At 52.9% G+C, this 24,316-nt stretch overlaps 1 protein-coding gene across 6 annotated transcripts in view; it reads right to left on the reverse strand.

The window, feature by feature from the left end:
- The window catches only part of RRBP1 (ribosome binding protein 1), a 62,538-nt gene that overhangs the window by 10,448 nt on the left and 27,774 nt on the right, over positions 1-24,316 (reverse strand). For 4 of the 6 annotated variants that reach the window (XM_075925749.1, XM_075925745.1, XM_075925744.1 and 1 more), the window contains 15 exons: positions 23,912-24,064; positions 22,401-22,519; positions 18,836-18,989; positions 15,180-15,318; positions 14,016-14,203; positions 13,805-13,842; positions 12,074-12,164; positions 11,282-11,377; positions 9,654-9,746; positions 9,457-9,537; positions 8,769-8,858; positions 7,749-7,841; positions 4,936-5,007; positions 4,636-4,731; positions 2,386-2,469 (listed from right to left, as the gene is read on the reverse strand). In XM_075925749.1, the coding sequence (XP_075781864.1) occupies positions 2,386-2,469; positions 4,636-4,731; positions 4,936-5,007; positions 7,749-7,841; positions 8,769-8,858; positions 9,457-9,537; positions 9,654-9,746; positions 11,282-11,377; positions 12,074-12,164; positions 13,805-13,842; positions 14,016-14,203; positions 15,180-15,318; positions 18,836-18,989; positions 22,401-22,519; positions 23,912-24,064 (1,587 nt within the window). The remainder of the gene's footprint in view (positions 1-2,385; positions 2,470-4,635; positions 4,732-4,935; positions 5,008-7,748; positions 7,842-8,768; positions 8,859-9,456; positions 9,538-9,653; positions 9,747-11,281; positions 11,378-12,073; positions 12,165-13,804; positions 13,843-14,015; positions 14,204-15,179; positions 15,319-18,835; positions 18,990-22,400; positions 22,520-23,911; positions 24,065-24,316) is intronic. The other 2 variants (XM_075925746.1, XM_075925748.1) reach the window with 1 other exon arrangement.

A 24,316-nucleotide genomic window follows, 5' to 3' on the forward strand; every position in this document is an offset into this window, starting at 1 on the left:
ACCTCCCACTTTGCTCCTGCACCCACCCCTGAACTAAAGGAACGTGTGAACATAGGTATTCGACAGATGGACACGCTACTTTTAAATAACATTAAGGTTGCAGAATCAAGCACTATTAACCCAGGAAATGCCAGAATTCCGGTTGCAGAACCAAGCACTATTAACCCAGGAAATGCCAGAATTCCAATTGCAGAATCAAGCACTATTAACCCAGGAAAGGCCAGAATTCCGGTTGCAGAATCAAGCACTATTAACCCAGGAAAGGCCAGAATTCCGGTTGCAGAATCAAACACTATTAACCCAGAAAAGGCCAGAATTCCGGTTGCAGAATCAAGCACTATTAACCCAGGAAAGGCCAGAATTCCGGTTGCAGAACCAAGCACTATTAACCCAGGAAATGCCAGAATTCCAATTGCAGAATCAAGCACTCTTAACCCAGGAAATGCCAGAATTCCGGTTGTAGAATCAAACACTATTAACCCAGGAAATGCCAGAATTCCGGTTGTAGAATCAAACACTATTAACCCAGGAAATGCCAGAATTCCGGTTGTAGAATCAAACACTATTAACCCAGGAAATGCCAGAATTCCGGTTGTAGAATCAAGCACTATTAACCCAGGAAATGCCAGAATTCCAGTTGCAGAACCAAGCACTATTAACCCAGGAAATGCCAGAATTCCAGTTGCAGAACCAAGCACTATTAACCCAGGAAATGCCAGAATTCCGGTTGTAGAATCAAGCACCATTAACCCAGGAAATGCCAGAATTCCAGTTGTAGAATCAAGCACTATTAACCCAGGAAATGCCAGAATTCCGGTTGTAGAATCAAACACTATTAACCCAGGAAATGCCAGAATTCCGGTTGCAGAATCAAGCACTATTAACCCAGGAAATGCCAGAATTCCAGTTGCAGAACCAAGCACTATTAACCCAGGAAATGCCAGAATTCCGGTTGCAGAATCAAGCACTATTAACCCAGGAAATGCCAGAATTCCAATTGCAGAATCAAGCACTATTAACCCAGGAAAGGCCAGAATTCCAATTGCAGAATCAAGCACTATTAACCCAGGAAATGCCAGAATTCCGGTTGTAGAATCAAGCACTATTAACCCAGGAAATGCCAGAATTCCGGTTGTAGAATCAAGCACTATTAACCCAGGAAATGCCAGAATTCCAGTTGTAGAATCAAACACTATTAACCCAGGAAATGCCAGAATTCCAATTGCAGAATCAAACACTATTAACCCAGGAAATGCCAGAATTCCGGTTGTAGAATCAAACACTATTAACCCAGGAAATGCCAGAATTCCAATTGCAGAATCAAACACTATTAACCCAGGAAATGCCAGAATTCCGGTTGTAGAATCAAACACTATTAACCCAGGAAATGCCAGAATTCCAATTGCAGAATCAAACACTATTAACCCAGGAAATGCCAGAATTCCGGTTGTAGAATCAAGCACTCTTAACCCAGGAAATGCCAGAATTAAAGCTACCTTGATCAGTTTTACCCAGTAAGTCAATGGGAAGATTACAGCGGCATTTCCTAATTCAAGCACTAGACTTTGCAACCTGAACATTCTTCTAACATTCCTTTGGGTGTGCGCATAATTTTGAACCGTCTGCCCAGAGAATCACTTAGCTGGATGGTAACTCCTTGGCATTGGGATATCTTCACAATGTGTTTTAAGTCCTGTCTGGGCTGTATATATTTAAAGCCGCTTAGAGTCATGCTCCTGCCTGGGAATCATCTGGCACAGCTGGAACCCTGAAAAATCTAGCTAACCATGACAGCATGGTGGGAAACCCTTCGCTATCTTCTCCAGCATTTCCAAAATACAAATCCACCTGTAAGCTAGCTCCATGGACATTAGGGTTGGACATAGGTGAAGTCAGACTCCATGCTGAGTTTAATGGCGATCTGGGAAATTCACCAATGTCACAGAGTCCTATTTCTCCTCTGGCCAACCATAGCATCACAGCTTCCCAGTCTGCTGAACTCTACCTTAGAGCGTCTCTATATTAGGTCTCATCTACACTAGAAAGCTGTGAAGTTAAAGAGGTACTGGTGTATCTGAAGTGCTACCATTCCCTCTCATCCACACTAGAGTGCTTTACATCAGAATAGCGATTCCTGAACACAAAGGAGACCTTAATCCAGTTTATAAACTGAATTCAGATCAGTTTTGAATGTTCCCATGTAGACAACCTCTACAGAGACGTAGGTCCAAGCACCTTTATATTGGTAAAGCTGCATCTACCCTACAGATTGTAGTGGAATATCATTACAAATAACTACACCCCTAGCCAGAATAGTTCTACTGAGACAACTTTTAAGCCTAAACCTGACGTTAGATTAGAGGTTATCTAGCAATTCGCTCTTACCAGTGCAAGCTCCTGGCTTTGCTTCTCTGCTTCTGCTTTTGCTGCATCCAGCCGTTCTTGGGATTCAGAGAGGAGCTGCCTCAACTGGGAAAAAGAAGAGGGGAGTCAGCAGCCGTGTTTGGGTCTAGAGGCAGCTGAGGGTTTGGAGTGGCAGAGTGAAGATGACATGCATTGGTTACATAAGAATGGATGGACTGGGTCAGACTAAAGGCCCATCTAGCCCAGCGTCCTGTCGTCTGACTGCAAGAAGGCCCAGGTACTTCAGAGGGAAGGAATAGAACAGGGCAATTAGCGAGTGATTCTGCCCTACCCCCCACCCCACTTTCCTCGCCCCCAGAGGTTCACCTGGTGGCCACCGAGCAAAGAGGACGCCAGGCAACCCTCCCATTGATTCCTATGGGTTGACCTGCTGTCCCATGAGCAAACTGGCCACCATGTCAACTTCCCATTGGGTTGACCCTGACGTCCAGTCCCAGCTTCTGCTAATAAGAAGTTTAGGGACAACCGGAGCATGGAGCTGCATCACTGCCCACCTTGTCTAACAGCCATTAATGGGCCTGTCCTCCCTGAACTTACCTAATTCTGGCTTGAACCCCGTTCTCCCTTTCACCAACACAACCTCCTCCGGCGAGAGTCCCACAAGCGGCTCAGAGCGGTCGGAGGGCTCTTTTAAACCAGCTGCCTGTTCATTTAATTGGGCAACCGCATTCTTAAGAACACAAGAACGGCCCTACGGGGTCAGACCAAAGGTCCATCTAGCCCAGTATCCTGTCTGCCAACAGTGGTCAATACCAAGGGATCACAACAGGGAATCCTCACATGATCACTCCCCTGTCTCCCACTTCCAGAGAAACAGAGACTAGGGACATCATTCCTACCTATCCTGGCTAAAAGCCATGGATGGACCTAACCACCATGAATCTAGCTAGCTCGCTCTTGAACCCTGTTCAAGTTCTAGCCTTCACCGCATCCTCTGGCAAGGAGTTCCACAGGTTGAGAACTCGTGGCACATCATGGGATAAGTAACACTTCTTGACTCACTTTCTCAACCCCAGTCATGATTTTATAGACCTCTGCCATATCCTGTCCCCGTCGTCTCTTCTCAGTGGTCCCAGACTTTTCATTGTCTCCTCGTGTATAAACAGTCCCATCCCATTTTCACTGCTTCTCTGTGCCTTTCCCCATGCAAATAGGTCTTTTCTGAGATGCAGCAACCAAAACTGCATACCGTGCTCTGGGGGTGGGCCCACCGTGGATTTATGTGGTAGCGTTAGGGTATTTTCTGTTTTATTAACTAGCTTTTTCCTTAATGGTGCTTATCAATCTGTTGACATTTCTGACAGGTGCTGCCCAGAGGAGAGTTCGTCAGAGAATTATCTCGGGTGACTCCCAGATCTTGAGTGGTGACGGCTAATTTAGAGACCCCTAGTTTGTATGACTAACTGGGATTATGGTTTCCAATAAGCATTTGTTTGTATTTATCAACTGATTGCCCCAAGTGAACCCAGCTCCTAACTCAAGGCATCTGAAAGCGAGGCCCAGCACACAGCCCCGGAATAGGCCACATTACAATAATGCCAGAAGAAGTGGGCTGTGCCCACGAAAGCTCATGATCCCATCGACATGCTGTGTTAGTCTGTAAGGGTATGTCTACACTACCCCCCTAGTTCGAACTAGGGGGGGTAATGTAGCCATACGAAGTTGCAAATGAAGCCCGGGATTTGAATTTCCCGGGCTTCATTTGCATGATCCCAGCCGGCGCCATTTTTAAATGCCAGCTAGTTCGGACTGCGTGCCGCGCGGCTACACGTGGCACGAACTAGCTAGTTCGGATTAGGCTTCCTAATCCGACTAGCTATACGCCTCGTTCCACTAGCTGTACAGCTAGTTCGGATTAGGAAGCCTAATCCGAACTAGCTAGTCTGTGCCGCGTGTAGCCGTGCCGCACGCAGTCCGAACTAGCTGGCATTTAAAAATGGCGCCGGCTGGGATCATGCAAATGAAGCCCGGGAAATTCAAATCCCGGGCTTCATTTGCAACTCCGTATGACTACATTAACCCCCCTAGTTCGAACTAGGGGGGTAGTGTAGACATACCCTAAGGTGCTACTAGACTATTGGTTGTTGTTTATGTTTTTCCTGTTACAGACTCACTCGGCTGCCCCTCAAACTTTTGAACATGGATGGAAAAGATTAGCGGGAACATTCGTCTCCTCCCCCCCCCCCCCACACACACACAATCACCACTCACGGCTTCAACTTCTTTTGTGTAGTTCTGGCGTTCTGAACTGGCAGTTACCAAGTGATTTTCCAGCTGGGCTTCCAGGAGAGAGGTATATTCCTTCAGCTGATTAGAACGAGAAAAACACAGCGATTGGATGGGTCTCCGTTTGCATCAGAAGCATCCCTAGAACAGCAAGACCAATTCTCCCAACCTGCCCCGGGCGGGGTTTAGAAGAAATGATAACCGCATCTCTCTTCGCAACATGAAAAGGGGGTTCCAGCAGCGATGGGTCTCCTTTCCTTTTGGGGTACGTGAGGATGTCCATACCTGATCCGTGTTCTGGAGCTCTGCCTTCAGCTGGTCCAACGCCTCTGCAAGAGACTTCACTTGGACTTGTGCCTAAGCCAAGCGTCGACCCCAGAGAGAATGGACATAAAGGAAGTGTTAGCAAGCGCTATTTCCCAGCCGGATTCTCCTCATTACTAACAGCATCCAGAGGAGGATGCTGGGACAGTCCTCTTGCCAACTAAGCCGAGGATCTCAGACACAAGCTGGGTTCCTCCCGCTTAACAAGTCACCGCCGAAGTCAACAGAACGGTTTCTGATGGCCGCAGCGGAAGGAAGAAACGGCTTTCGGAGGACTTTGAAATGTTGGCTGAAGAATCAAAAACTTTGTTTGGTTTGAAAACAGAACGTTTTTGAGGTTCGGGTTTTTCAACGAGCTCCTCAAAGGAAAGTCAACCACAACGCCCTCCCCGTTTGCTTTCTGGCAGGAAAATCATTTCCTGAGCAACTCCAGTGACTAGCCACGACAAAGCTGCTGGCCACACTATGCTCAGCTACATTCACGCAACGCCACTTTCCACACCCAGGCAAGCCAGAGCACCACATGGCCAACAGACTCCCGACTTCCTGCCCAGCCGCCCACGGCCGGGAGCCAGCTTCTCTCTGTTGAGTGAGAAAGAGATGCACCTTGGGTAACCGTAGGGAGGTTACCGCTATCTACAGGACACCGACACGGAACGCCACAACGCTGCCGTCAGGCACCTGGGCCGAGTAAAAGTCACGTTCGAATTTTATAGGGATATTTTAAAGTCCATTATAAATTTAGAGTGTCCAGGCAGAGTCTCTTCGACCGGCTGGCCAGTGGTTTTCAAACGGCAGGTTGCGCCCCAGGACTGGGTGGTGGAATGTTTGGCACTGGGTGTCCTGGCTGCCAGGGGCGAGGGACTTGGTGGACAGTGCGGGGGGCTAAGGCAGACTGTGTTGTGCCTGAGAAGCAGCCAGTACCAGGCCTGGCTCCCAGGTGGCAGCGGTGGGGGCGGGGGAGGACGGGGATGGGGGGGAAACGCACAGGGCTCTGTGCACGGTTCCTGCCCCGGGCACTAGCTCTGCACTCTCATTGGCTGGGAGCCTGCCGCTGACTGCTTCATGTGGTGCCAGGAAGCTGCCTTAGCCCCCCCACTGCCCTACTGAGCGGGAGCCGCTCAAGGTAAACCCTTCCTGCCCCAGCCCTGACACCCCCAAAGCCGGAGCCCCCTCCTCCGCCCCAAAGCTCCTCTCCTCGGCCCCACCCCAGAGCCCACACCCTCATCACCTTATGTGGGGCCGTGGCATCGACAATTTTCCTCAACTGGGTCGGGAGAAAAACAAGTGAAACCTGCCACAGTTCTTCCGACCCACGCTCACTACGGGACATCCTCTCCAGAGGGCGGCCTCTCGCTCGGCCTTCGTGCCCCACCCCGCCCTGTACGGCTCTGGCCTGCAGCGAGGCAGACCGCCGGAGCGCTCTGCACACGTTGTGGCCTGGACGTGGTTACCCGCGCACGCTCCAACCCCGGCACCGAGCCCGACCGGTAGAGGCAGCCAACGTCCTCTAAAGCCGAGCGTCCCAGGAGTAGCCGGGCAAAGAGCGCCGGGTGCGCCCCGCTCCGCCAGCGCCCGCCCCACTCCGCCAGCGCCCGCCCTGCTCCGCCAGTGCCCGCTCCTGGAACGTGCACCAGAAGGCTTTCCAGGTTCCCTGGCCTGCAGTGGAGGGGCTGGGGTTCGGTTCAGAAGCAGGAGGGAGACCGTGCTCGGATGTGCCTGGGGCAAGGTAAGTAATGGAATTCTCTCCCCAGCGCCACGGCAAAACGGGCTTGTCTGGATCTCAGGGAGGCAAGAGGCTTATTCTGAAGATTTCTTCCACTGAATCTAGGACTGGGAGGGACCTCGAGAGGTCATCAGGGCCAGTCCCCTGCCCTCGCGGCAGGACCCAGCACCGTCTAGACCATCCCTGATGTCTGTCCATCTAACCTGCTCTTAAATATCTCCAGGGATGGAGTTTCCACAACCTCCCTGAACAATTTATTCCAGTGTTTAACCACCCTGACAAGTAGGACTTTTTTCCTAATGTCCAACCTAAACTACCCTTGCTGCAATTTAAGCCCATTGCTTCTTATCCTAGCATCAGAGGCCGAGGTGAACTATTTTTCTCCCTCCTCCTTGTAACATCCTTTTAGGTGCTTAAAGCTGCTATCATGTCCCCTCTCAGTCTTCTCTTTTCCCAACTCAACAAGCCCAGTTCTTTCAGCCTTCCCTCAGAGCTCATGTTTTCTAGGCCTTTCAGCATTCTTGTTGCTCTTCTCTGGACCTTCTCCAATTTCTCCACATCTTTCCTGAAATGCGGTGCCCAGAAATGGACACAATCCTCCAACTGAGGCCTAACCAGCTCAGGGTATAGCGTAAGAATGCCTTCTCGTGTCTGGCTCACGACACTCCTGCCAACCCAGAAGCATGTTGGCTTGTTTTGCAACAGCGTCACCCTGTGGACTCGCATTTAGCGTGTGACCTCTGGATCCCTTTCCCTCTCACTGCCCTGTGTGTACACAGGCTCCCCTCACTCCTGCAGAGGGCCAGGGAAGTGGCACCGACCTTAGGCTCATTTCGGAAGATGGGTTTTTACACCACGTTCAACCCTAGAGCCTTTGCAAGATGGGCCCCTCCCTGGCGAGGGACCCCCAGGGCCTTGCGAGTCACAGATCGAGGGCAAAGGGGATCGTTGGGATCCCCTGGGTATTTCAGACGTGGCTTCGGCCCCCGCAGACACCGGTGCCCCAGGGACTCCCGCTCACACACCCCTGAGAATATTTAGGACGCACCTTTTGCAGCTCCTCTTCCGACGTCGTTAGCTTGGCTTTCCACACCAGCTCCTCCTCCTCCACGCTCTTCTGCAGGTCCTTGAGCATCCTTTCCTGCCAAGGGAGAAGGGAAGGGAGGGTGAGGCTGGTGGCAGGAGAAGAGGGGACGGCTCCTGGGGGTGGAGCAAGTCTCCCCCGGCGACCGAGCGCCCAGGCATTCAAGCTGCGTTCAAGGCAGGCTGTTCCAGGCGTGGTGCATCCGCTAGCGAAGCCGCCTCCTGCCCCATTCAGCACTGACCTGTCTCTGCAAAGCTGGGGGAGGACGGGCCCCACCAGCGTGGAGGGACGGCTGGGCGTGTTCTCACGCCGCCTGGCGATGGGGGTGTGAGGAACAGAGGCACAAAAGTGGGGAGAGACTTGCCAAGGTCACAGTAGGTCAGGAACAGAACCCTGCTCCCCCGCCGCTCAGGGCTGGTCTTCCCTACCTGCGTGTGTGACGACCCTACGAGGCCAATGGGAGAGCGTCTCCGGTCGGCGCAGTGAAGCCACGCCCCCAAGAAGCGGTAGCTCCGTCGGACAGAGACGCTCTCCTGTCGACACAGCGCTGGCTACAGGGCCGGTGGGTGGAGCCGCCCTGCTCAGGGGATGAGGTGTTTTCCTGCCCCTGAGGGGCATACTAATACCCATAAACGTGGGTAGACCTGGTTGGGGCGAGCTCCTTACCCACTACACCACACTGCCTCTCCTGGGCTCCGCCCCATTCAGAGCCTGTCCTCGGACAAGTGGGAACAGAGCAGAACTCCAAAGGCAGTTCTACCGGAAATACTAAGCAACAGGAACGCTAGCGGTAACCCGGAGAGGGATATTTCTAACCAAGCTCTGCCACAGCCTCCCAATCTGGGCTGCAAGATACCCTGGCAGCCCGCCTGGGCAATGTCTTCAGAGACGCTAGGCTGGGTGTGGCTGTGACCAAGCCAGCTAGCTCCGTACATGGCGAGAGATTCGGTGAGGAGGAGAAAGGGCCCGAAGGGCTTAACCTACCGTCTCGGCTAGAATAGTTCGGTACTGCTCACACTCGGCTTGTAAAGTGCTCTGCGCCTCTTCCGCGTCTTTTAATTTCAGTGCTGAATCCTGAAGGGAAAAAAGGAGCTGTAGAGCAGGGGTGGAGAACCTATGGTCTGGAGCTGGCCCTGGCTTGCCTGGATCTGGCCCGAGGCTTAGCGTTCCTCCCCACCAGCACTGGGGAGCCAGGTTGGTGCTCCAGCTCAGACTGCGCACCTCCACCCTACGTCCTGCCCGGACCACCCATCCCTAGCCTGCTCCTGAACCCCACCTTCCTCCCAAACCCACCAGCTCCCAACCCGCCTTCCCTCCCACCCAGACCCCACCCCCCAAACCTGCTTCCTGGCAGTCCCCCGCCCCTACACTGAACGCCTCACTTCTGGCACCCCCCCAGAACGTCGGGGGGCCCACGCACTCCACTAGCCTGGGCCGCGGCAGGCTCTGGTGTGCAAGGGGAAAGTGGGGAGTGTCTTTTTCCTTCTCACTCGGGGGTTTTCTTTGTTTTGCTCCTCACTTTTGTGCAGCCCCCGACTGACGTGTCTGTGGGTCAGCGGCTCCCGACCCAAAAACAGGTCTGATGCTCGTTGCTACGAAGCCTTATTTCCCCCGACGCCCACAGCGAGCGAGAGGTTCGGGGGGTGGCTGTCCAGCACTCGAGAGCACTCACAAGACTTTCGGTTTGAGCCGTCTGCTGCGTTAGCGTCGCCAGACTTTTCTCCTTAAACTCGTGCAGCCACTCCTCATACGCCTGACAGTTAAAACACACACACAAAGGGGTGGGGGATCAGTTGATCTATCCCATTCCTTCCCTCAGCCGCGGCGCTAGCGACCACGTGCCAAGCATCCGAGACGCTTAGTGCCTACCTCTCGTGATGCTACCGTGACCTGGGGGAAGAGAGAAAGCAGCACCTGCTTCGTTTGCGTCTGAACCACACTGAGCTGCTGCTCCAAATCTTCCTGAAAGAGGAACGGACGTTTAGTTCGTGAAACCCTTTTCGCCAGGCCCCTTGAGGTAAACAGGATGCAGTTTAATAAGGACAAATGCAAAGGACTCCACTTAGGAAGGAACAATCAGTTTCACACATACAGAATGGGAAGTGACTGTCTAGGAAGGAGTACGGCAGAAAGGGATCTAGGGGTCATAGTGGACCACAAGCTAAATATGAGTCAATAGTGTGACACTGTTGCAAAACAAGCCAACTTCATTCTGGGATGCATTAATAGACGCGTTGTGAGCAAGACACGAGAAGTCATTCTTCCACTCTACTCTGCGCTGGTTAGGCCTCAGTTGGAGTGTTGTGTCCAGTTCTGGGCACCGCGTTTCAAGAAAGATGTGGAGAAATTGGAGAGGGTCCAGAGAAGAGCAACAAAAATGATTAAAGGTCAAGAGAGCATGAGCTATGAGGCAAGGCTGAAGGAATTGGGTTTGTTTAGTTTGGAAAGGAGAAGACCGAGGGGGACATAATAGCGGTTTTCAGGTATCTAAAAGGGTGTTATGGGGGGGGGGGGAGAAATTGTTCATGTTGGCCTCTGATATAGGACAAGAAGCAAAGGGCTTAAACTGCAGCAAGGGAGGTTTAGGTTGAACATTAGGAAAAACTAGGGTGGTCAAACCCTGGAATAAGTTGCCTAGGGAGGCTGTGGAATCTCCATCCCTGGAGATATTTAAAAGCAGGATGTATAGACATCAGGGATGATCTAAACAGTATTTGGTCCTGCCATGAGGGCAGGGGACTAGACTCGATCACCTCTCGAGGTCCCTTCCAGTTCTAGTGCTCTATGATTCTATGACTTGGGGACAGAGCCCAACTATCGCCCGCAGAGGTCGGGGCATTAGGCAGAGTTATACAACATTGCGGGTCTGGTCTTTATTTTGCAGTCGATGCTGCACTATAATGGGGGTGGGCAGAATCAAAACGCGCACCGATCTCCATGTGGCTAATTAAAGCCCGAACGGAGTCAAGCTCCCATTCTGAGATGCCTGTACGTACATCAGCTCAGCCCAGCATCACTTGCAGTGAGACGTGTGGCAATACTGACAGGCCGTTTGCGTCACCTTCCCTTCATCGTAACACTCACAGCGCGTTACGACACGGCTGCCTGGCCACGCCATCGCCATGGAGACGCCAACAGTCACCACCCACAAAAATACACGGAGAGGAGAAACCAACCCCTCTGTACAAAGTTTGTTTTCAAAGACGTTCGGGCGGCTAAGAGGTGGGAGACGCCTAGGGTGTCACTGCAGAACTGGATAGTTTCTCTGCACTGGTCCTTCGTCATGCGTGGAAACTGCAGGGCCACGCCCTACGAGTAAACCACTGTGGCAACGTTTTCTCGGAGGAGTCCTACGGGGTCAACGCGCAGCGTCATCATCAGCTTTAACACGGAACCAGGGCCACTGGGAAGGTTTAGCTGAGCCGCGAACAGACCTCTCGCTCCCCAGCCGCTCCAAAGCACAGGCCCCTTTTGGCGCCGAGGGAAGCGCGACTCACCTTTGCTTTCATGGAAGAAAGCAGCTTTTCGTCGCGCGCTCTCTCGGCCGACGCCAGCGCTTCCATGGCTTCCCAGTTCTTCTCACGGAGGTCCTGCTGGGACAGACACAAGCAGGGGTGAGCCATGGAGACCACCACCGAGGTGGGAAGGGATCAGACCACCCCACTTAGGCAACCCGATTTTGCTTCGGCTCCTAAATCTTGAGCTACACAGGTGGGCCACCTATTAAGTTACAGCAGTGGCCTTAGGAGGATCAAGGATTAACCTCAAGTCTCTGGCAAGGTGGGAAGGAAGAGGTCCATCAGCCAGCTCATCAGAACAGTATTCCCATTGCCAGAGGCTAGGAGCATCCCTGAAAGATCTACCTTGTGAACTCCAGCCCTTGTTCTTAGACTCCCTTCACGGGACGGAGACGATACCAAATCCCACAACGGCAGCTCAGCTAGCTGGAATCCCTTCCCCACGGCCACCCAGCCAGCCCAGGCTGCGGCTTTGTTTTTTCCTCGGTCAAACGTCCCCACACCCTCCCCTGAAGTCTTTGCTTTCTGCCCTTGGGAGTCAACCAGCTCCTCTCCTCGCCAGGGTACAAGAGAGCAAATGCCACCAAGAGCAGCCGAGATGCTCAGGCTAGCAACAAGCGTCCCTCGGGGCACAGAGAAATTAGATCTTTGACTTGCCCGATGCTACTTTACTGGGTGACTTTTAAAACCCAATTGTCAGTCAAATGCTAATCAGTGTTTTGTTCCAGTTGGGGCTGGCGGAAGGAGAGCTCGGTTCGGCCAGTCACTCACGTTGTTTTTCGTTTTCTGCTGCTCGATTATCTCTCTCAGCTCCACACCTTCCTTTTCGAGCAAGGAGACTTGGTCGGCCTTCTCTTGAAGTCTGCAAGGGAACAAGCGGAAGGGTTTGGAGCTTCCCTCTTTGGGTGGCCACGCTGAGACTTCTTAAAAACCAAAACAAAGATCTTTGCTCAAAGAGCAGGCAGATTTGGGGGGGAGGAGGAGACAGAACGCCATTGCCTAACTTAGAACTAGTTTGCTGAGTAGTTACCGGTCTTGTTTCCGGTGTGCAGTCAGCTAACCAGACAGCAGAAACGGTCTCAGTGGGTCTTCAAAATGGCACCCGGAAAGGAAAACCATTCCAAACTAGAGTGAGGTGCTTCGAGCCAGGAACTCTAAGGTGAGCTGTGGGACTTGAAACCGCTCTTAGCTCACCTCTGTCTCAAACGGAACTAGGCCAAGAGTTTTCAAAAATGGCTACCGAGCGTTAAGGGCCCAAATCTTCAGAAATGTGGCCGCCTTGGTTTCTGTCCATCCGCTCGGTACCTTGAAGAGGCCTGGTTTTCCCAGTCGCATCCGACACCCACCATTAGGTTCCTTTTAAGGGGTGTCTCATGACCACCCAAAAACGGAAGCACTCAAATCACGAGTCACTGCTGAGTCACATCTCTGGGCCCAGGAACCTACGGCTGTCTGGAGACACGCAGGTGAGCGGCGGAGGTACGGGCAGCTCCCACTGCCGTCAGTTTGTGACAGGGCTGATTTGACTTCGCGCCCCTCGGCCTACGCGCCAAATAGACTCTTCCCCTTCACGCAATCTCTGCCAACCAATCAGATGTCAAGACGGGGGCTTGGAAAGACCCATTTCAGCTCACGTGAATGCCATAAACCCTCCAGTTGCAACGGCTTCCGCTGCAGGTCAGGTGGGGAAGGGAGAGGGGACAAGAAAGTTGCTGGGGTCCTGGGCAAGGTGGGGGAGAGGCCCAGCTCTGTGCTTCTGAAAGGCTTGGGACCTCAGGTGGAAGGGCCGGGGCTGGGGCCTTCCCGGAGTGCCCCCTCCCAGCCCTTAGAGCCGCCCAGACCATGCCACGTGCCCCCACCAGCTGTCTCCTGAGCAGCCCTCAGAGCTGCCCAGAGCGCGCCGCTCTGCACTCCGGTGGAGATTTAAAGGGCCCAGAGCTGCCGTTCCTGCAGTAGCAGCGGTGGCCTCTAGGAACCCCGGGCCCTTTGAATCACCAGGCTCTGGGGCCCTCCCCTCATCAGCAGGCCTGAGGGCAAGCGCACCGGGAGTTCTACCGTGTCGGTTACCAGACGGCTGCGCCCAAGGACGTTCTGCCAAGGCCTTCACGTGAAGCGAATCTTAAAAATGCGTTAAGGGCTCAGCGGGGGGCCGGAAGCGTCACTTCAAAAGCAGGGAGGTAAAAGGTTCACCGAGAGGGGCGGTGGATTTTCAGCGGTTACACGCTGACATTTTTAGCCGCGTGGTTACACCCCTATTCGACACGGACGCGCCGTTGTTCGGGGCCAGCGCTGGAATCGCCATGTACACCGTCTCTGCCCGCCGGAGACCACCTACAGCCCGGCTCCACGGTGGCACTTCGCCTTCTAGTGAGGGTGGCCCGCATGCCCGGGCCCAGGTGGCATCAGCACAGGAAAGCGGAGGGGAAGGGAATTCCCACCCTAACTCCATTGCTGCAGCCTTTTAGCACCGACGGAGAGAGGGGCGCGATCGCCGGGTCTTACCGTAACTGCAGCTGGCTCACTTCTGCTCGAGTTGCTGCCTGAAAGTTAGACAGAGGCTGCCTTAGAAACACCGCACAGGACAGTCACCCCCGCCCCCGCAGCCAGGACGCGCCCGGTGTACGCGACGCGGTAAGCCGCCCGTCAGGCCTGCCCCCCCTTTCCGAGGTAGGGACCCCCACCCCGGAGCGAGGACGCCCGAACAGCCACTGACCTGCAAGTCTGTGTCTTTCTCCGCGTCCCTCGCGCGACCCGCCTCCAAGAGAGCTTCGATGGATTGGATCCGCTCCGCGAGCTGCTCGTTCTCAGCGCTGGCTGCCAGCAGCTTCCCTTGCAGGGAGCTCAGCTCCTCCGATTTCCTTTTAGCCTCGGCGTCGCAGGACAGCAGCTTGGCTTCGAACTCTGCCCCAGGCCGGTGGGTAGAAGAGAAAGAGACAGGTGAGATGCGCACCACCGCCAAGAGGGAGGGAGGACCCGGGCGGCTTGAGCGGCTGTGAGCCGCACGGACACCTGGGCTTCGAACCGCACGTTTCAGAGGGCCAGGTGCCGGGCAGACAGGTGAAGATCACGTGCAGAGAGGACAGGCGCTACGGACGGTTATTTACTGGCTCACCGGTCACAATGCTCGTGTGACACCGTCACTCTCACTTCAACGAGAGGTTGACGGATTTTTCACAACAGAGCTGGCAAAAAAAAACCCCCACCCCAAGCTTTATCCTGCAAGCCCGTGTGTGTAATACAGCAGGGAGCACACGCTTGTTGTCCTCTCCTGCAAGGGAGCTGGGGCTCTATCACCCCCACAGCTGGGCTTGCGGAAGGCCCAGGCTGTGGGTGGAGGAGAGGCCCGGCTGAGATGCGGGTTTACAGGCAGGCCGCGGAGTCACTCGCCCGCCTCTCCGACTCGCCTGCCGTCCTGAAGCAGGAGAAGTGGCAAGTGCGCTGCAGGACCCCGCGTGAAGCTTTGAGCTCACCAGTGCTTCAGCTTTGGGAGTTGGACCCTTCGCACGACCCTCCCGCGCCAAGCAGAGCGGAGCCCTTAGGGAGGCGAAATTTGGGAACCTCCTGACTTCTCGTGGATTCCCGATGCCTAGAGCAGCTGCCCCTCTCCCGACCACGCTCCCAGGGCTCCTAATCCCCTTTCCCCACGTGCGCCCCACTCCTGCTCCCCACTTCACCCGCAGGCCACCAACCAATCCCCATCTGCTCCTCCCAGCTCCCGCCGGGCCCCTGAGGAAGGGCCGGACTCAGATACAGAGGCCTGGCCTCCACCACAGGAAGGCCCGTGGCGGCCTCTGAGATGCTCAGGCGGCGAGAGGGCCCGAGGGGAGCTCTGGGCCTCAGGGCGCGCACTCCCGGGCGTCTCCGCCGCTTCCCTCACCCGCAATGCTCTGCTGCTGGCCCTTCGCCTTCTCCGCGTCCACCAGCAGGGTCGCGTAGCTGGCCTGGGACTTGCGGAGCTCGTCGCTGACTTCGTCCAGCCTCTTCTGCAGCGTCGCCTCCGTTTCTTTCTGAGACGTCTGCCCCAAGGGGGGGAAACAAAGCGCTGGATGTTAAGGCCGGTCTGGAGAGAGCAGTCCTGTCGCGTGCCAGCTCCAGCCCGGTCTACGCTGGGATTCAAAACCCAGTCTCCCCTCGGCATTCTCCACCGGCACAGCGCCTGGAGCTCCACAACCATCTCCTGCTCTCAACTGGCAGCAAAGACGGTCTGTGCATCACCCCTCCCTCCCACATGCGGCCTCCCTGGTTTGGGGCCGTGACGCTTGCTGTATATTCCTAAGGCGAGGTTTTGCATTGCCCACACCGCACAAGCCCAGGAGCTAGGAAGGCACGTGCATCTCGCCATGCGGGCACAGTAATTCCACGGCCAAGTTCGCTGTGCCCAGTTTGCACGCCTGCTACTTCGGGCTGGTCCAGAAAAATTAAAATGGGATCAAAGGTTCCACTCCTGCCCCTTCAGGAGTCGGTTTCCCAGGGAAGGCCATTTGCACCCCGCAGCGGGGCAGTCCTGCTGATTTTGCTTACCAAAGGCACATGCGAATTGAGTCGCTGAAGCACCCAGTTGGCATAGAACTCAGTCAGTTAGGAGCTGGGTTGCTTGGAATAGGATTCTGGTTAAGTGTGTGAGGCGCAGTGGAATTTTCCGTGTGGTTTGGATGGAGTACGATCCTTCTGCGACCAAACGTAGCAGGGAAAGAGCACGTGGTGGCCAGCCCTTCACGGAGAGGCCAGGGCCCAGAATGGGAGGATCACGCTAAAAGATCCATTTCGGCTCCCCCACTCCCTCACACTAGAGCCCCCAGAGAGCATAAAGTTATCTCCCTTTCATCGGTCCTGTTCTTACAGCCGCTGGCAGGGAGGCAGATTGTAAAGTACCTTTCACAAACTCTGCATGTTTTTAGAGGGATGACAATATTGTACAGCACTCAAACTTCACTTGGTTATTGGGCAACACTTTCAGACGTTCCTAAGTCACTTGCGCATCTAAGTCACTTGCGCATCTAAGTCTCCAAGAGAAGAGCAACACACCCACCCCATCAGGGATGTGAAAATCTAAAAATATTAACTGTGTAACCGATAAAAATTTAAATCGGTTACACCGTTAAAAGAGCTCGGTGGGACTGCAACTCTGCAAGTTGACAGCCCCGCCGGCTCCTGGCCATGCTGGCCTTCAGCCACCATGGTCCCAGTTCAACCATTCACCATTACCGATAAGCACTAGCCTATCAGTTAACCGGTTACATTTTACATCCCTACACACTGTCCATACACGCAGCCCTGTTCACAACCAGTGCTCTTTCCCTATAGAGACCCTCATTGAAGGCTACCTGGTGATGCAGGTTGATGGCCATGGAAATATTTCAGATATTTCAGCCAGGTGCCCATTAGTTCATTAACGGGCGCAGGAGGAGGTAGAGTCGTAGCAACGCTCTGTCTCGACCATGCTACAGGCCAAGAGGCCTGCGTTTCTCTGGCAACCGCTTGGCCCTCAGCCTGGCACGCCTGCGGCCTGACCCTCTCCCTGTCTCCATCCATCAGGCCACAGCCCCGGGAACGCCCAGTTCAACGTACGCGCACGTGCTTTTTACGTGTCCTAGGAGGAGCCTTTTCGGGAGACAGAACGACCCCGCCCGGCCTCCTCTCGACTGAGCATCAGAGGGCGCTGTGAACCCGGGGACGCGACACGGCTCTCCGCTGCCACGGAGCTGGGTTTGCCTGCTCTCGCTGAACGCCTGCCACCATCACTGCAGGAGACAGCAGCAGCCTCGTCAGGATGCTCAGCCTCGCTCCCTCTCAGGCCATCGAGACATTTGAGGACGCAGAGGTACCGCAAGTCTCCCACTTAATCCAACTCCACCAGGCTTGCGTCCTCGGTCGCCCACCAGGTCCACAGCTGTGGGCCACGGACCATAGCTCCTACGTGGACACCCAGCACCGCAGTGGTAACCTCTCAAGGGATAAGCACCTCTCAAGGGGTAACACATACAAACATAAGCCACTAGTACCTCTGAGAGGTTGGGATGCGGGGGGCCACGCAGAGAAACAGGGAAGGAGTATGACGGAGCACCTCAATTAGCAACCCACAGCTGGGCTGGGGCACAGAGAGACAGTGGGTGCTACCACAAGGTGCCTATGAAAACAAACCACCTGAAAATTTAAAAAAAAAAAAAATCCAACCAACAGAACCAAAAAAATCCCGTTGCCCCTCCATCTTGGAAAAGCACCTTTTGCTGATCTGCAGGTAAACACGCAATAACAGAGCAGAGGGAGGGGGCAAGGTCCCTGTTGTGGGAGCATCTGGGGCATTTCCTATCATGAACCTCCTCACACCAGACTCCCGTTGCCAGTAAGTTTCAGGGCTGAACTATTTTTATGATGCGCCTGTTATCAAGCCGGGGGCAAGCCTAGAGCGCCCGAGCCGTGTGTCACTTTCACCTGCTCTGTGCTGAAGCCGCAGTTGGCAGCCGCACAGCTGGGTTAGACATTTATGCGGCTGAGAAGACGCAGCGTTATTTTAAAAACCAAGCAAGAGATTAGGCAGGGTTATAAACCCTCATGCTTCAGGGTGTGAGCCAGCCTCTGGGGCAATGAGATCAGGAAGGAATTTTCCATGGAGGCCAACTTCCTGCTTTGTAAAGCCTTTTGAGCATCTGTTGAGGAGGCAATATATCCTGTATGTTGTAAGCATATGCCGCGTGGGCTAACATTGGGACAGCCAGGGATGCGAAGAGGTTGTTTTTTCAGCAAGCAATGGGCTCAGCATGACACTCCCTAGTATTAAGACGCCTTTAATTAATACATAGTCTGAACATTCCATGTTATTAGCGAGGTGTTCGGCAGTGACAGCTGGGCAGGAAACGGTTCCCCGTCCCGCACAAACCTGCAGTCAGCGAAAAGGTTTCTGTCCCGAACTACGACAAAGAAATAAAAAATCAGCCCCACATTTTCAGGAGCTGAAAATCCAAAATATTCATGTCCATTGACGTGTTTTGTTTTGCTTTTGGGTTGGTTTCTTTGTTTTTTAAGGTCCATTAGCTTACATTTCAAACCAGCCATTTGGACCTCGAAATGTTTCATCTCTAAAACGTAACAAAGTTTGGACCGTGTCCCCACCCCCCACCTCAGTGGAAAAAAACTCAACATCCTTTTCCCCAAATTTCCATTTGGCTAATCGATATTTCGACTGACAGACATTCCATCAACACACTTCCAACGAGCTCCACATGGAATAGCTCCCACGGCTGCACAACCTCATTGGGACCCTGTGGTGCCATGTGCTGCCCAACCAGACTGGGTTCTGAACAGATGCCATCTTTTGCCTAAGTTTTATCCCTGCTTTACAGAGGGGAAACTGAGGCACAGAGCTTTACACGACTTGCTCAAGGTCAAACAGCTAGCTCTCCGGACACCCAATCTGATGCCTGACGACCAGATCACCTGAGCAAGCAGTGGCTACAATAAAGCCAGATGCGTCAACGAAGAAAGCGACATGATTAGCAGCCAAACGAAAGGGCAGCTTGTCGGCACAGTGCTGACCTGTAGCTGGTTGATTTGTTTTTCGTACGCGGCAGCCTTTAGTTCCAGGTTCTTTTTCTGTTGCTCCTCCTGCTGCAGCGTCTCAGATTTTTCAGACAGCTCTTTGGTGAGTTTACTGCATTCTTGCCGCAGCTTGGCTAGCTCCGCATTTTGCCTAGACAGACAGACCGACCAATGACATTTGTGTACCGACTCTCATACAATTCCAGCTTAGCAGGACCCGAGTTATTTCATACGCCTTAGCCCTACATTTGCTTAGGTGCTGGAAACTAGGAGTTGAAGTGGGTTCCATTATAGACAGGGATTATAGTTTAGTTTAAGTGGCTCTCAGCACTCCCACTATAAAAATGGTTCCAGTCCCCCATATACTCAAAACATATTTTTACTGCATTACATAAGAGGCAAATATTTAGAGAGGTGTCATTTTCCTGCTTCCCCAAATAAGCAATTTCCTACACAGGACAGCAGTTCTTTAGCAGCAGCACTTTTGCACTGGAGACTCAGTAAAATTAAAAATCAACTGGTCAAAAGATGGGGTTTCAACATAAGAACATAAGAATTACTGGGTCAGACCAAAGGTCCATCTAGCCCAGTAGCCTGTCTCTCCAGCCTCTGACAAACAGATGCCAAAGACACCATTTTATCTCCTGGCTAATAGCCTTTTATAGACCTAACCTCCATGAAATTATCTAGCTTCTCTTTAAACTCTGTTATAGTCCTAACCTTCACAGCCTCCTCTGGCAAGGAGTTCCACAGGTTGACTACACGCTGTGTGAAGTAGAACTTTCTTTTATTAGTTTTAAACCTGCTACCCATTAATTTCATTTGGTGTCCTCTAGTTCTTATATTTAGGGAACTAATAAATAACTTTTCTTTATCCGCCCTCTTCACACCACTCATGATTTTATAGACCTCTATCATATCCCCCCTCAGTCTCCTCTTTTCTAAACTGAAAAGTCCCAGTCGCTTTAACCTCTCCTCATATGGGACCCGTTCCAAACCCCTAATCATTTTAGTTGCCCTTTTCTGAACCCTTTCCAAGGCCAAAATATCTTTCATTTTTAGACTGTAAAAATCTGAGGATTTATGCGTCCAGACAGAAAAAGGAAGTTCTCTGAACATTTGGAGTTCTGTCTCCAATGACTTTAAAGCTTTTTTATATAAAACAAAATATTCAATAATCTCTTTAAATAGATATTTGTTTCCTACACACTGGCTAGTTCTTGTTTCTCTATACTGGCTCTTTGTTTTCTCTTATTCCACAGCCAAACAAAATGTGGAAGTTTTTTAAACTAAATGCGGAAGGACAAGATTTTCCATCAATCATGTATGCAATGTTATTTTAAATTAGGGTAGATCATTAACTAGAGTAGGTTTGCTCTAGGTTAGATAGATACTGCAGAGCAAAGAGTGAAACTGAACGGTGTAATTTAGTATATAGGCACTAAACAAAACATGTAGTTTGCCAAACCAGTATCCCTTCCGGACTTGAAGTTCTTCTTCACACAGCGTGTAGTCAACCTGTGGAACTCCTTGCCATAGGAGGCTGTGAAGGCTAGGACTATAATAGAGTTTAAAGAGAAGCTAGATAATTTCATGGAGGTTAGGTCCATAAAAGGCTACTAGCCAAGGGATAGAAATGGTGTCCCTGGCCTCTGTTTGTCAGAGGCTGGAGAGGGATGGCAGGAGACAAATCGCTTGATCATTGTCTTTGATCCACCCTCTCTGGGGCACCTGGTGCTGGCCACTGTCGGCAGACAGGATACTGGGCTAGATGGACCTTTGGTCTGACCCAGTATGGCTGTTCTTATGTTCTTCTGTGAAACTATAAAGCTTGACTCTGGATAATTTTTCTATCCCCAGCTATTCTTAGCCCCGCAAACACAAAGCCCCGTCACAATTCTTGAGTGCTATATAGATAGGCTCAAATAAAGACCTGGATAGATCAGGCAAAGGAGTTCTACCATTTACATCACCATTGAACTGCCCCATAATTCAGAATTAGCAATCTGTTCCAGAACTAGAACGGGGTTCATGCAGGCATGGATTTTGCAACATGACAGTAATAAAGCTGGGTGCAAAATGGGTTCCCACCTACAGAAGGCTGAAGGGGGTTAATTAAAAAAAAATGTTTAGATTCTGAAATGCTGCTCTGGTGCCTCATGGAAGTTGTAGTTTAGATACTCCACGTTCACGTTTTCCAGCCTCGGCCATGCTCCCTTCATTGTCTGCGGTGTCAATTTCACTTCCCAGCAAGAGGAGGTTGTGCGTGAGCAGGGTTGCCTGAACTACAATTCTCATGAAGTTCCACAGTGATCACATGTTGAAAACACTGACTGAACACCCCCAAACCACACCGCTCGGCACACCCCCAAACCACACCGCTCGGCACACCCCCCAAACTAACACTTTTCTCAGGAAAACGGAGTCATCTAAAAAAAAACCTGGATTGTCCCAGACAGATGATGATTCAACAGGAAGCTTGCAGCCAGGTCCAATTGGCAGAGGGAATCATAGAATCATAGAATCATAGAATGATAGGACTGGAAGGGACCTCGAGAGGTCATCGAGTCCAGCCCCCCGCCCTCAAGGCAGGACCAAGCTCCACCTACACCATCCCTGACAGATGTCTATCTAACCTGTTCTTAAATATCTCCAGAGAGGGAGATTCCACCACCTCCCTTGGCAATTTATTCCAATATTTGACCACCCTGACAGTTAGGAATTTTTTCCTAATGTCCAATCTAAACCTCCCCTGCTGCACTTTAAGCCCATTACTCCTTGTCCTGTCCTCAGTAACCAAGAGGAACAAATTTTCTCCTTCCTCCTTGTGACACCCTTTTAGATATTTGAAAACCGCTATCATGTCCCCCCTTAATCTTCTTTTTTCCAAACTAAACAAGCCCAGTTCATGAAGCCTGGCTTCATAGGTCATGTTCTCTAGACCTTTAATCATTCTTGTCGCTCTTCTCTGTACCCTTTCCAATTTCTCCACATCTTTCTTGAAATGTGGCGCCCAGAACTGGACACAGTACTCCAGCTGAGGCCTAACTAGTGCAGAGTAGAGCGGCAGAATGACTTCACGAGTTTTGCTTACAACACATCTGTTGATACAACCTAGAATCATATTTGCTTTTTTTGCAACAGCATCACACTGTTGACTCATATTCAACTTGTGGTCCACTATGACCCCTAGATCCCTTTCCGCCATGCTCCTTCCTAGACAGTCGCTTCCCATCTTGTATGTATGGAACTGATTGTTCCTTCCTAAGTGGAGCACTTTGCATTTCTCTTTATTAAACCTCATCCTGTTTACCTCTGACCATTTCTCTAACTTGCTAAGGTCATTTTGAATTATGTCCCTATCCTCCAAAGAAGTCGCAACCCCACCCAGTTTGGTATCATCTGCAAAGGGGGAAGGGGGAGCTTGGAGCGTGCCTTACTTTCCTGGGAACTGGCTGTGCCGTGGGGTGGTGGAGGGGTGGGTTTTTGGGAGCGAGGAGGAAGACGGTGTAGAAAAGCTACCTGGAACGACCCGTGGAGTCACCAACACACATGCTCTTACTTGCTCTCCGTCTGGCTGGTGGCTTGGTTCAGAGCGTCCCGTAGGATGGAGTTCTCCTGCTGCAAGCGAGCGAGCTGGGTGCTGGGGCCGTTCTCGAGCTGCTCCTGAAGAGTCCGTATCTGGAAGAGCGAGAGAGTCAGTCTACGGCAGGGGTGGGCAAGATACGGCTCACGGGCTGGATCCGGCCCGCCACACCGTTTGATCCGGCCCACGGCTGCCCTGCCACGCCCCCGTCCCCAGGCCAATGGAGCCCTGAGGGCGGGGGAGCTCACCAAGTCATTCGTTGTTCAAAACAGCTGGCGGCTCCCTCTAGGTGTCACATGCCAACTGGTCTGGGGGTGGGGGAGCACGCCAAGTCTCCTTCCCCCACCAAGGGCACACAGTGCCTAGAGGGAACCCCCTCTTCTGCCAAGGTCCCGCCCCTCCTGCCCAAGGCTCCGCCCTTTCTGGGGGCGGAGCTGGCCATCGACCACTCCACAATTTATGAAGTGGCCCCCCTGCAAAAATTAATGCCCACCCCTGGTCTGCAGGGCAGGCAGGCTCCAGCAAGGCTCCAGCAACAACTGTCCTTTATTTAAAGTCACACACATGATTTTTTCCCCCTTGCACACTATGGCAAAAGCCTGGCTTCATGCAGACGTGCCCTCTCCCCACCGCTACACCCGGCCCTCTTAAAGAGACTTCCCTTTGTATTGCACCTTGCACCAGACGGCTTAGAACCCAACGCAGAGCCCAAAAGGCAGCATCTGAGAAAGCGGGGGACATGCCCCGACACCACGGGGGAGGGGGAAATGTGGTGACCAGATCCCCCTCTTAGACAGTCCCTGCGAGTCACCTCTCCGCCCCCATTCATTGACGGGGAAGGCTATTTTTGGAGGTGGCAGGAGGGACAACGGGACGCCACTTTCTCCAGCTTCAGAGCTTTATAAAGTTACGTTGGTCCCTTCCGGCCTCCAAATCGGTTCATCCCGAAATCCACGAGGGAGCGGCAGGGCACTCCCCTCGAAGCACATTCCCGACAACGCTCAGCTGGTCGCTCCCTCTAAGCCTGGCGCACAACGCGGTCACGGCTTCAGCCACACCGAAGGAGGTGGAGTTGGGCATGGCTGGCGGGGGAAGGCAAGCCCCAGCCCCGCCCCTTCCAGCTGAGGCTCCGCCCCTGGAGCCAAACCCCGCCCACTTCCAGCCCGATCCTTCCTGGCCACCTAGAGGGCTGGGGCTGCCATTTTGTGACCCCACCTCCAGCACTCCCCAGCAGCCAGGGAGCAGGGCTGCCGCACCACTGCCCCGTCCCCCCCGGTGGCCGGGGCATGCAGGCAGTTTTGGGAAGGCTATGCCTTCCCTTGCCTACACTGCCCACCGCCCAGGGAGTTGGGTCCCTCTGGGGTTTGGAATTAAGTTTACTTTACGCCGCCAAGGAAACAGCCCTGCAAGCCCAGCTCTGCTCCCGGTGCTGCCAGACTACGTCCACTAGGCATCTGCGTTCAGAAGCATAAACGGCAGTCTCCTACCTTCCCTTGCAACTGCTGGGTTTCATTCACATGGTCCTGGTAACTCGTCTGCATGCGGGCTTGCACGGCGATCATCTCTTGGTCACGCACCAGCAGCTGCTCTTTCCACTTGGTTTCAACAGCCACGGTCTTCGCCTTCTCCGCCGCAAGCTCCTTCAGGAAGAGGAGACGCTTTTCATGATCGGCAACTTTTTGTTTGTTTCAAAGACCCGTCCCAACCCTTGTCTATTCTGACCCCTGCCATCGCAGCGGAAGTCACGTAGACTCGAGCGACGGCGGGGGCTAGCAGACTTCCTGCAGCGTCTTGAGTGCGGTCAGGGCTGTGGGGGGTGCTCTCCCGTCGATGCCGGCTACCCTTCTCGTCAGGGTGGAGCATCAGTGTCGACGGGAGAGCGCTCAGAAGTC

The sequence above is a fragment of the Pelodiscus sinensis genome, chromosome 3 (assembly GCF_049634645.1).
Source record: "Pelodiscus sinensis isolate JC-2024 chromosome 3, ASM4963464v1, whole genome shotgun sequence".
In the NCBI taxonomy this organism is placed as follows: domain Eukaryota; kingdom Metazoa; phylum Chordata; order Testudines; family Trionychidae; genus Pelodiscus; species Pelodiscus sinensis.